This window comes from Argopecten irradians, chromosome 1 (genome assembly GCF_041381155.1).
Source record: "Argopecten irradians isolate NY chromosome 1, Ai_NY, whole genome shotgun sequence".
In the NCBI taxonomy this organism is placed as follows: domain Eukaryota; kingdom Metazoa; phylum Mollusca; class Bivalvia; order Pectinida; family Pectinidae; genus Argopecten; species Argopecten irradians.
Genome location: NC_091134.1, coordinates 49,926,779 through 49,939,893, shown reverse-complemented (window position 1 = coordinate 49,939,893; position 13,115 = coordinate 49,926,779). Strand labels below are relative to the sequence as shown.

General features: G+C 33.3%; 1 protein-coding gene across 4 annotated transcripts in view; it reads right to left on the bottom strand.

Moving 5' to 3' along the window:
* Positions 1–405: 405 nt before the first annotated feature.
* LOC138331400 (uncharacterized) overlaps positions 406–13,115 on the bottom strand; it is a 90,309-nt gene continuing 77,599 nt past the window's right edge. For 2 of the 4 annotated variants that reach the window (XM_069278994.1, XM_069279006.1), the window contains 5 exons: positions 9,752–9,820; positions 8,881–8,930; positions 7,860–8,060; positions 4,654–4,844; positions 406–3,467 (listed from right to left, as the gene is read on the bottom strand). In XM_069278994.1, coding sequence (XP_069135095.1) covers positions 3,303–3,467; positions 4,654–4,844; positions 7,860–8,060; positions 8,881–8,930; positions 9,752–9,820 — 676 coding nt within the window. In that variant the 3' untranslated portion in view covers positions 406–3,302. The remainder of the gene's footprint in view (positions 3,468–4,653; positions 4,845–7,859; positions 8,061–8,880; positions 8,931–9,751; positions 9,821–13,115) is intronic. The other 2 variants (XR_011209691.1, XM_069279014.1) reach the window with 2 other exon arrangements.

Genomic DNA, 13,115 nt, shown 5'->3' with positions numbered 1-13,115 from the left:
TCTATCAGTATATGTCTGAATAAAGTAGTATCTAGTTGTTTGTATATTGAAGAAATAGATTTCTATGTTTATATTGAACCTGTAACATTTCTATGATCAAGTCCTACAAAGTCTGTCAAAGGAATGTCTTTCATTTCATTCCAAATTTAGGTTCCTTTTCATAACCAAACATCATCTTGACCTTGAAAGTCCTGATTTATCACATCCGACATTTACAGTAGGTCAAGGTCATTTATTTCAACAAATATTGCAGCTTTTCATCTCAGCCCAGTATAATTATTTTGGATAATCAAGTGAACAAAAAATATTGTTCACAGATGGATGACACTGATCCTGTTAGATGTCAAACAAAAGGCAATAACAGCTCTGCCCATCATAGATGTAAGCAAAAAGGACAAACAGATGTTTTCAAATTAACATTTTAATATGATCACATGATGCATCAAAAAATAACATAGATAAAGCCACATAAATGACTCGATCATAACATAGATAAAGCCACATAAATGACTCGATCATAACATAGATAAAGCCACATAAATGACTCGATCATAACAATAAATGTTTTAGCTGCAGACCTCACCTACAATAAGCAACTTTGGGGTGTCGCCTACATATGATTAACAATGTTGGGATGTGATGGGAGGGTAGGGTATTAGGGAGGGTAGGGGGTGGTAAGTCATAGAGGTTCAACCAATATCAATTAAAGTGCACAGAATTTATTTTAGTAGACGTAAGCTTAGCCATGTGATATAACTTAAAATGTTAGAAAGCTTTGTGTAACATTAAGCTCCATATTGTATCTTTATAGCATTACATGAGTCAGAAAAATGACAATGTTAAATATATCTAGTATGAATATGAAAAAAAAGATATCTTCAAGGTATATTATCCAAATGTTAATTTTATGATTTTGAATGAACAGTTTCTTATTCTCTAAAAGTAAATTACAAACACAGGTACATGTATACAATTCTGCATAAAAAGCTTCTTTAACATCTCAAGAGCAATATCATGGTTGAAATCACAAATCATTTTCCTCTGAAGAAAATTAAAGAAATTTAATTATGAGATCATTATATGATAATCTCCTATGAGACCATCACAAAGCTGAATCAGTTGAAATGAAAGTTACCTAGAGTTGTCATCATTAGATCATTATCAATCCTCTACGATCTTTAGGCTTAGGAAAAATGTTTGGATAGTGAAGTTAAGGCTATTTAATAACAAAATTATAGCATTCTTCGTAAAATAATGAGAAAAATTGTCACCATTGATTTTTTTTATCAATAAGTTAATAAAACTTAAACATTTTTACATAAACGAAGCAGCCCCGTTATCTGATGACATCTGTATGTTATATCAAAATCAAATTAATCACCTGTTATTAAATAAAGCAATAAAACATCAGTCTGCTCTCAGTAAATATGGATTTCCCTCCCGTTATAACTTTGGGAGTCCCAAGGACTCCAATGTTTGAAGTTTGCGAGTCCTTTATAAAAACATAGGAGTTTTTTTTTGTTAAAATTCATTGTAGATCTTATAAAACTTTCTATGATGTATCAGAAAATATATCTTGTACTGTAATAAATGTGTATGTTTTTTTATTAAAATAGACAATTTTTGCTTCTACTTCATCTAATTGACCTGAAATTTTCATTTGAAATTCCTTCCACATTGAGTCCCAAGGACTCCCATCATTTTATTTTAGGAGTCCCTCCGCATTTTTGTATGTCAGAAACACAGTAAACCTGTGTCTAGGAAATCCCTGTAAACACAGGACCATTACACATTGCTGCGTTTCAGACAATTATAGAGCGTTATTAAAGCAGCATAAAAAGGCATTAATATAATATCTATATCAATTTAGCAATATCACATTGTTACTAGCATATGGGAATGTATGGATTTGTATGTGCTTGATATATATTACATATATGGTATTAAAGCAAAGGTAATTATGTCGCCATTCATTTACAGTTGTGTATTAATTTAAATAATACTTAAACACCTAATGCTGTAGTGTTTGATTACATTAACTCAGCCTATCAACAGTTTACTATTAAAATGAGCCTGCCACATAGTCTATTAAGCTTGCCTGATTTCATGATGTCTGCGATTGACTGAAATACATGTACTATATATGTGTATGTTACATCTTACATCCATTGATGATATGAGCCTGAACTTATTTGAATAAAGATGATGTTAACTCATTCATCACCCTGAAAATTCATAATGGACTGATCTAGTCTTTGAATTAGAAGAGCCTAAATGTGCCTTCAGGGTGAATGAGTTAATCAAAGTAAAACCTAGTGTATTAACCTCAATACCTCAATAATATTACGACAGGGTTCGTTCCCCCAAATATCACAATAAAGACACAAAATACAGAAATTTCTTTTTGGTTTATAGTCTAAGTGTATCTTGATACACATTGTAAATAATATCATTTCTAGATGTGTATTAGCTTAATGCTTGGAAAATTGTCTACTTCATTCACAACAGTTATCACCATAAAAGCTTTCAGCTTTAATTTTTCATGCAAGTTACCAAAGTAACGTTTCTGATTCACATACATCCCAGTTTCCATAGAAACGTTTCCATCTAACTATATCACACTAATATCACATCAGGATATATCACATTGTGTCACCACAGCAACACTTCTACGTGAACACTGTTAAGTTGTTGGAGTCACTATTACTTGTAACCCAAACAGCCAATAGGTGGTTTTCAGGATACGCTGTAGACATCCACGTGGCTGATAATCAATACACATTAAGTTAATCTTACTCAATTCTCTAACTCACAACACATGTTTACATGTGATGTCACACATGATGTCATTGAACATCAAGTCTCTAATTCCAGGTCAATTAAAGGTCACAGTCTCACATTGTATATTGAAGTCTTATGAGAAACATATATATCCATATTCAATATATTTTTTGATAAACATAAACATTTATGTTAAATGATTCATGTTGAGAATTCTTTTGTAAAATGTAAACATCCATTTTAAGAATTCTTTGTGAAAGCTAACGCAGAAATCCATGTTCCTATGACCTTTTGGTTTAGGTACTATATATATAGGAGGTTAGAAATCCATGTTCCTATGACCTTTTGGTTTAGGTACTATATATATAGGAGGTTAGAAATCCATGTTCCTATGACCTTGAGCTTTTGGTTTACTATATATAGGAGGGTAGAAATCCATGTTTATATGACCTTGACCTTTTGGTTTACTATACATAGGAGTGTAGAAATCCATGTTCCTATGACCTTGACCTTTTGGTTTACTATATATAGGAGGAGGAGACTTCTGAGTCTGAGTCACTAGACACAATGCTCTGTGGTTCGTCTGTCGGCGAGGACTTCATATACGCCTCCTGGAATGACTTGAGTCCACCTCTAGATGGCAATGATAGCAGTTTTTCTATCTCAGCAAGCTCCTTCTCTTTTGCCTGGAATATAGAGAAAACTATGATTCTAATATTGATACATCTTTGAGAAATACACTTCTAACACCCTTTGCCAAACATTAGATGATATGGATTATCATCATAGGGTTTGAATTTTCTTTGTCAGAGACATGTACTATGTTACAGGTGAAGTGCCTATGTAACACGCATTGTGATTGGCTGAGTTGATCTAAAAATAGAAGAGAAAAACGTGTGTGCACAGTAAAGCTGTTTTTTTTAGCCTGCCATGCTTGGTCTCATTTTCTTCCGATATTCGACTTCGACTTCTTCACTGACCTTTGTTGGTGTCATGATAGACCGAACACGTGGAAGCAGAGAACCATGCTGTTCCTCGCACAACTTTGCGATGTTTCTGACAGGTGGATTTACAAACGTCGGCCGCTTTAGATATATTTCCATAGGACACACCATGCCATCATTGTACATTTTCACTACCCTTTTGCGTACTTTTAGATCGGTTCGTTGCTTTGACATGTCGACATATGATCGGTTGAGGACTGCTTCTAATTTTGGCTGTGATCGGTTGAACCGCTTCTAATTTTGGCGCAATTTTAGCGAGAGCTTGCACGACGATTTTTAATACTTCCACACTTTTTTTATTCAGTATAAAGTTCAAATCAGAAAAAAACGCCAACGTCATGTATATTACAGCGCGAATTCTATATATCAGCGTTATTTATTTTTACAGCGTAATACTTCTATTTTACAAATATTAATTTTTCAGATGTTTATCTATGAACATTTGTAATTGTTTCGACGTACTTACAACGTCCGATTGCACAAATAGGTTGCATTGTGTAACGTTTATTTATATACACACTTCAGCCAATCACAATGCGTGTTACATAGACACTTCACCTGTACCATGTAGCGATATAATCTACTACAGTGAGTCGATACACAAGTACTGTAACATAATCGTGCAATCTTATGATAGAACGGCAGTAATATTGAAGAAATAATTTCTGTACAGCGTCATGTTGATGTAACAAAGGGAGGTTACATATGGTCCTCATGTACATATAACTAACCAAACACAAATGAGTTTGTATATCATTTACAAGGTCTATGAATAAAATATAGATATCTAATATAAATAAATAAATTAAATTTATAATTTGCTTTTACATTAAACTTGAAAGAAACAAAATATGAATTTATTCCTTACCCTGACAGTTCTCTCAAGCGAATGAAGCTGTTTGACTTTCTTTATAGTATCACGACTCGGAAATTCGTCCCCACCAACGCTGAGCAATGTTTTTCTCTGTTTCCCTCGATCAGTTCCATCGAGACTCAGAGCTTCTTTTTGAATTTGCCTCATCAGAACTCCAAAATCCTCTGTGCTCTCCTGCATATTGGCTGTAAACAGAAATTAAATGAAGAAAGTGATCAAAAGTGATCATATCAACACCAAGATCAAATCATGATCAAATCAACAAAGTGAATGAATAGTGATTAAATGATCACTGATAATGCATCATCAAAACTAGCTCATATAGACCAAACAGTTGTCAAAGTAAAAACACTGAAACATTGAATAAATCATATTTCAAAATAAGATCAAACCAAAATATTCAAACTAAAAACAGTCGAGTACAGTTGAGTTATCTCCCTTCCAATTATAAACTTATTATATTTATCTAAAAATGATCTCCCCTTAATCAATTGTCCCATTTTAACACAAATGAATGTACTTTTATTTGTGCTATTTTTATACTCATCAAGTTATGGTTACCTGATAAAAATATGATGTATTAAGTATATGGCAGTGCAATATAAGTATAACATATATTTGTTTGGTGCTTGGTTGCAGAAAATATTAAATATGCAAATTTCAAGGGTGACATTATAATTAGTGAAAATGGAGATAATTCTAATTCAGTTAAAATGGCAAACTTGGTAAGTGTCAGTGTTGTCACACATAAACCAATAAGTTAGTACTAAACAAACATTAACTAGAAATAAGACAGAGATGGCCCACCTCCATGTTACATATCAGGATGCGACAGAACAGATGGGAGTATGGCGGGAGAGAAAATAGAAAATAATGGCATTATAAGCCCCTAAATTTCATGGACCAGGGGGAAGATAGGCATTTAAATGAATTTTTTCTATTACATTGTACTTGTTTTTTCATCCTGTTCATATATCAAATAAATATGTTGAACAAGAATTGATAGAAAAATAATAAGTCATAAGTTTTATTCATAAGGCCATTCCAATTTGATTTCTCGTTCGTCGGATTTCCCGCTCCTATTTTCCGAAAACGAAATAAAAATAAAATAATTTTTAACTGCTCCTCATTTTTTGTCCGGGAATCTGACAAACCCGGGCAAATTTTCATAGGGTTCATTTTTACTAGTCATCATTTCCTGGTCACTCAGATGTTTGAATTATTCGTACATTGTGTCTTCAAACCCGCAAGCGTCTTGCAAACCTTTACAACAACAGAAATGTCAAGTTTTTCCGCCACCACGTGCAGACAGAGTGGTACTTTGAGGTAGAGACTGAGGGACGCATACTTTTTAATTGGACGTGTCCCGATTTCAGTCTGTTTTTGCCAATGTCTGCACATGTGATTTGACTGGCCAACGTACGAACGAATAACGGTAATCAAGCATGTCCATTATTTGAAGGCAATCGCTAATTAATTAACACCTCAGTTGCCTTATATCTTAAGACCTGGTCAATGTGAATTTTGACACGTGGCCAACATAGTTTGCATTTGCAAACATGTTTTGACTGCATGACTTAGTAACAGCTAGCTAGGTGACGATTCGTCTGCTATTCGGTCAAATTAACATCGGTAGTAAATTACACATTTTACTGAGATCCAAACTTAGTGTTACTTTAGTGTTACTTTCTACGACAATATAACATACATTTGCCTTCATTTTTGTGTTGATATGTTATATGAATGTTTGCGTTTGATTTACTCAAAGCGTTTCATGAGAAAATCATAAATAATAAATTTAGAATATTTCTTTTATGATATGAATGCTGATATACATGTGAAACTTTTGAGCCGTACTGTCCATATATTTTTTAAAAAAATATATTTTTTAGAGACAATGAATTAATGTGATTAAAATGAATTATGCTGTTGTTTACACTGTTGTAGTTATACATTTATAAACATATGCATTATCTCATTCAAAGTATGAGCAGCTAAGTTAGAAACTTGCTAAACAAAAATAGTCAGTTCCATACAATATTATGTGACAACTAAGAAAGAATGTACATGTCAGATGAGGTTATATTGGTTTAAATATTTTCCATTAATGCTAATCCCTGATTGTTTCTATTAGTTTGTTGGTTTTTGCTGATAGCTCTGTCAACAGCAAATTAATTATTGAAATTATTGACAAGAAGTTAAACTTTCTTGACTATTTTCTTTTAAGTATTAATAATTGCTATTCAATGTTAAAATTGTCAAGATTTGTCTTAAAATTGAAATACATGTATATCATGCATTGAAAGCATTTTGTGTAATAGCATATGTTCATTAGCTGCACAAATACCTTAACATTAGACTTCCTTGTTTTTACATCTTTTATACAGTTATGAATGTTGAAAACACTGAAGAAAACAGCAAAACTCAAATTTTAACATAAAAACTTGGTTATTACTAGTAATTGTTATTTCAAGAAATAAACATAAAAGTCTAATAAAAAATATTGTGAAAATATTCGCTCGCTCCAATTTTTTCCGCTTTCAAAATATTTTTAGAATTAAAAAAATTTCGCTCGCTCGCTCCTATTTTAAAATCCCAAAATCCGAAGAACAAGAAATCAAATTGGAATGGCCTAATGGTTTTCTATCGATATTATGCCTATTTTATAAGTTTTGGTGACCAAAGAAATAGGGAGAGGACTATATGGGAGACATTGGTATTAATTGGGTTGAATACAGTATGGGATAAAAATGACAAGATTAGGATATGGTATATTTCATGCTGCTACCAATCTTCCATCAATCTAGGATTTAGAATTTAATGTTACCTTAATGTTTAATGTTGGTTTTCTAAAAGATCAAACTCAGACTTCCTTATTGTCTTTTTTATTATTATTTGATCTTTGTATATATGCCAGATTATATGTTCGTTTTTTTAGATAAAGTTATCCACTCTTGGTAGGAGGTATCAATTATTGATCTCAAAAATGTCTTTAAAATATATAAAATCTGAAATGTGGGACAATATGATAGACACGATTAATGCTATATTCCCCTACCACATAACTGGAGAATAATGATACCACATAACTGGAGAATAATGATTTTTTTTTTTTTTTGGCTGTTGTTCGTTTTTGATGTTAAAATGAATACCTGGGAACAAGAACAATATAACTCTGTGAGGAGTGAGAGTGAACTTACTGTTAGACTCGGGGTACTCCTGGATGGTAGTGTTAGTGTCACACACATTATCAGGAGAGTAAGGTACAGAATCCATGGACATTTTGTCACATGGAGAGGTGGGTAGGCTGGGTAGGGATTCAGAACTGTTCTTACTCGTTGATGATCCATCATCTGGCTCCTCGTCACTCTCACTAAAGCTTGGGTCCTGATCTTTTGTTGCTGTAATTATAGAAAAATGTCACTCACTACTGCTTCTGATGACAAAAACTTCAATAAAATCTATAAAATTCTATGACATTTGTACATGCAGTTTAGTATATTCCAACATAATTCAACATCAATTCTTTTTAAATGTAATGTCTATCATAGATCAAAGTTTCGTTGTTTCAAAAGATTCAATGGTCGTACTCATGGAACTTAAGTAGTTCCTTATGATTTAAATATGTTTGATCTTTGCGACCTTGAAATAAAGGCCAAGATCATTAGAACAGGTGATATTCTTAATGGATTACAATGACATTCTAATGTCGAATGACAGCTCCCTGGATTTTTAAGAGGTAAATTTTTGAAGACTGACAATTTATTTAATGTGTGACCTTACAATTAGGTCAAGGCCATCCCTTTTAACACACTTGACAGCATTCTAATCAGCATAGGCACAGTGTTATGAACATTCCTTTAAGGATTTCCTTAACTTAAATTTCTCCAAAGGAAAGCATTACAGACGTTACAGAACAAATCTTAAGTTAAGGAGCCTTCCTTAATATCTGTAATGCTAAGTTAAGGGATTCCTTAAAGTTAAGGAATGTTCATGAAACTGTGCCCAGGTTAGCACCAATACCAGCCCTACGGTCAGCTTGGTCATAGTGAAGTTGTTTCAAGATTATTTTGATAATTTGACCGATATTGAATGCTGGTCAGAATAAGTCTATAGGTATGTATATAAAAATTTGAGGTTAAATGTCATAGATGTATGACAGATATGATGATACCTCACCTGCCCATTTGATAAGTGAGAAAGTGATAACAATGTACTTACGTGGTAGTGTTGTTGGTTTGATTGAAGCCAATTGAAACTTAAGCAACCACCTGTAAAATACATTAACAATTATTTTTAAAGTAAATAAGTTATTATCTGAGGAGACTTTTAAACATGAATTCATAGCATACTACATGCTACATAAATAACAAGACACCAGTAGCAGAATAGAGAAATTAAACCTGCACCTGGATATTCAGCTTTTTTGAACATGTGTTATTAAAAGACTTTGTTTATTTTGGAGCATTCCATTGATCCTGCAGGCCAACCCTTATCTTAACACTTGTAATCTTTTGATGTGATTTAAATTTATTGTTATGTTTAAAACCAGAGAGAGGACATGGATAGCACTGATGTGCTATGTTGTCAATGACAATAATACAATAAAATATTCTGAAATCAAAAACTCATCAATGCAGCATATACTTAATACAAGAATTACACATACAATATGTATTTAGTATTATATGATGTAAAGTGTGTCTGTATTTTCTATCACACCAATTGACTGGTACCTGTTGATCGAGAAAGAGGAAGTATAATATATCATACACACTATTGTGGCTACTATTACATTTCATTTCCTTGCATCAAGTTTGAACTTTATTAACATAAAATGAACTACTAATATGTTGTAATTAAACTTCTCGGAACATAACTAAATCTGATACACTGAGAGGGTATTGATCGTTAGATCATCTGTGTGAGGAAACTATACCTGTTTAATTAAGTTATGACATCATTGTCAAACAAACTACAGGATAATCAATACCCGGCCATGAAAGTGTTATTGGAGACATAAATAACCTCCCTGGACCATGTAAATCAGGACAGGGTGGGGCAGAGATTACAACAGATATTATGTACATACTTTTTCATGTCTTCCATCCTCTCAGAGGCAAATATGAACTTTGTTCCAGCATTGTGGATTTTGAATGCACTGTAAACACAATACAGAAAATTAGCATAATACTTATAATTGGTGATTCAGTATTGGTACGGTTATCAATAATTGGACAAGCATGCTATACTCATGTCTATAACTACAATTAAATAAGACAATCAATTTCATAATCACAAATAAAAGATGAAGGTTTTCTCTAGTTCCTATTCTCGTTAAAGTCCCTTGGTGTACTAAAGTTAAATAAAAAAAATAATAGTGACAACATTTTCACCCTCAAAACATGCAGGTAAATGGATGATCATGAATAATCAGTATGAAAATTGAGCTGCATTTTATTAATAGGTATAAACCATTGTCAATCATTCTATCAACAATAAAGTTACTGTATAGTGGGCTGTTTTAGTGGGTCAAAATTTTCATGATTTTGATCTTCACCACAAAAAAAAATTTTTTTTTAGCAAATTAACATTTTTTTATTTGGCTACTATGATATGAGGTCACATTTTATTGTCTAGTTTGTGTGAACTGTCTTACACCACATTTTGTAAGATAAAGTAACTGTTGTCTTTTTCCTAAAAACCTTGACAACATTTGAGAAATGAAAATCTATATAGAATTCAGATAACAGAATTCCTTCTCCTACTATACATTCATAGAACCTGTGTAGGTACATGTACATCAATTGCATGATTGAAAAAATAAAGATGAACACACAGATATTATCATATACTAGGCTTCTCAACATCAAAAAGAACTTCAGATTTGATAAAAGTCCATCATGTTTACATCATCAAATTCGAGCTACACAACATCAAACAGTGCTAAAGATTTGATAAATGTCCAGTAACTTTACATTAGGCCAATAACGGCTAGCTGTACGACCATGTATCATGATCAGTTTGTTAGGTGTTGGCAGTCTGTGTATTAATTCTCTACTGTTCTCCACTGATATAACAATATTCTGATGTAACAAATGGTCTCAATGGCCAGTTAAGAGAAATCAGCATCCATCGCAGACAACGTTAACACATTAAATATCAGGCCATATCAAATATTATTAGGATCGTTTAAATGTATTGTCGGCCCACACAACAGAAATACAAACACTCCTGAACATGAATCCTAGTCTGGCTGATATCAAATCATATCCAAACCCATTAGCCTGCATAAAACATATTGCTTTGTGGACAAATTCTGAGGATAAAATACAAAATTGGTCTGACGTATATAGCATGTGAACATTCCCCGTACAAAAATTGATTTCATTTATCTTGATGAAGCTGTAGATAATTTTATGTCCATTGGAGTTTTTTTTCACAGGAAGCAAAATTTTTGTTGCTGAGTTTGCCGGAATGTTGCTGAAAATGAGCAATAATTTTATACAAGTTCTGTTCCCCTTCCCCAAGGATGTTGTGGCTAAATTGGTTACATTCCATTCAAAACTCCTAGAACAAGTAGCGATTTTAAAGGATTTACCACCTGTTTCCCCTATTAGGGCCCCCGGCTCCCAGCCTGCCCCCGGGGGTCAGAGCCAAAATTTATTCATGTTTCTGTTCCCCCTCCCCCAAGGATATTTTTGTGGCTATAATTTGGTAAGAAATCGAAGAGACGTAAGGTAAAGATAACACCTGTTTATCGTTCCTTCGGAACGAAATGTTAACACTGTGGACGAACTTTTTAGCTATCAACCCGCTTATAAACCGCGATTTGAGTAATAAAGGAAATCCAACGATAATATTTGTTCTCGAAAATTTTGAATGTAAGCTAAATCACGGCGGTATCTAATCGAATGATATAATCAACCTAGCTGTGAACAATTCAAAAAAACGACGAGATATTTTGGTGTAAAACCCTCAAAAATACGGCATTTATGACCACTGATTTCTGTTTAATTCTAGTCCTAGGTAAATAAATTTATAAAGCTGAGAAGCTAGAACCTCAACATATAAAGAAAGTCCTTGTAATTCTGAACAAAACGGTAGTTCTTACTTTTGAAATGTTATATACAACGGCCCACAATACATCCATGAATAAAAGGTTGGTATTTCGCAGGTTCTTGGTAAATTTCCACAACAACACGAGATACTTCGGGGATCCCAGGCGCCCTTCCTTCTGAGGCTATTCAGAACGATTGGACCGGCACAAATGTACCATATTAAAAATGAGTGATATTTTTGAAATTTTCTGTAGAAGTGACTAAACATTAATAAAGATGAGTAAATAATGTAATGCGCTAAAACATCAAATTTATGTTACAAAATGCGCCCAACAAGCGTGCAACAGTGAAATGAATCTATTTGGTACTGTCTCGAACGCACAAAATCATGGCGCAGACTATCGCGTCCCCCTATAAGGAAAGTGTATTGTTTGTATCCGGTCTTGAGTAAAAAACGTTGAAGCCGCCCTTGATGTATCAAGTTAAATCCGGCAATTATCAGGTAAGTAATTGTTCATTTTACTTGTTATAGACATCATTGATCATTATCGGTGGATATTAGGTATTATCAGATATATTTGATTTATTTTTGTAGGCCTGCAAATATAACGTTAGGTACTGTTTACAGTCTGTTTATGGATCACCATCGCGAGTGACTGTCTGACAACAGAACCATGCATGTGTTCTAAAATCGTGAGTGCTTAACAGCACGTAAAACCGACAGACTGTACCGACTTTGAGTGCAGATGCCGTTTTGAATATATTGTATCCCTTCCAAATAAATTGTTTAGAGCATATGATTAAATTGCCTACGTAGTTAAGACCATAAAGTCATGCACATATATAATCGTTTCGGAAGTGCTTCACATGTAACGTACGTAACGTTTAGCTTCGTTACATGTCATTTCGGTACACATGCCTATGCGGAAGTCATTTTCGGTATCATAAAGTGAACAGGGCGAAATGACTTTCAGAATGTACCGGAAACGGTCTTTGAGTAATCTGAATATTAGACAACTAAAGAAAACAAACCAGAAAAAAAAATGGTCACAATGAGTAAGATACATGTAGGATTTGACAATGGATATGATCAACATTATTTGACATGTAGATATGGACATTTGTATGCACTGCAATTTTCTACATTGACACATAATACTTGCTTAGGCTTAAGTTACTGTACAGACTGGGTGGGTGAGGGCGGCAATAATATTAATGAAAATTCCATTTTACAATTTTTGCTGTGTTGTGTAGTAGTGATAGACCACTACTGCGTAATAATTAGGATGCCGCCCGCCAGTAATCATCAGATTGACCCGTGTTGTGAAAATTAGCATACATGTATAATATCACTCTGACCCATTTAGCAATGTTATATACAGTCAAGTTATAAAT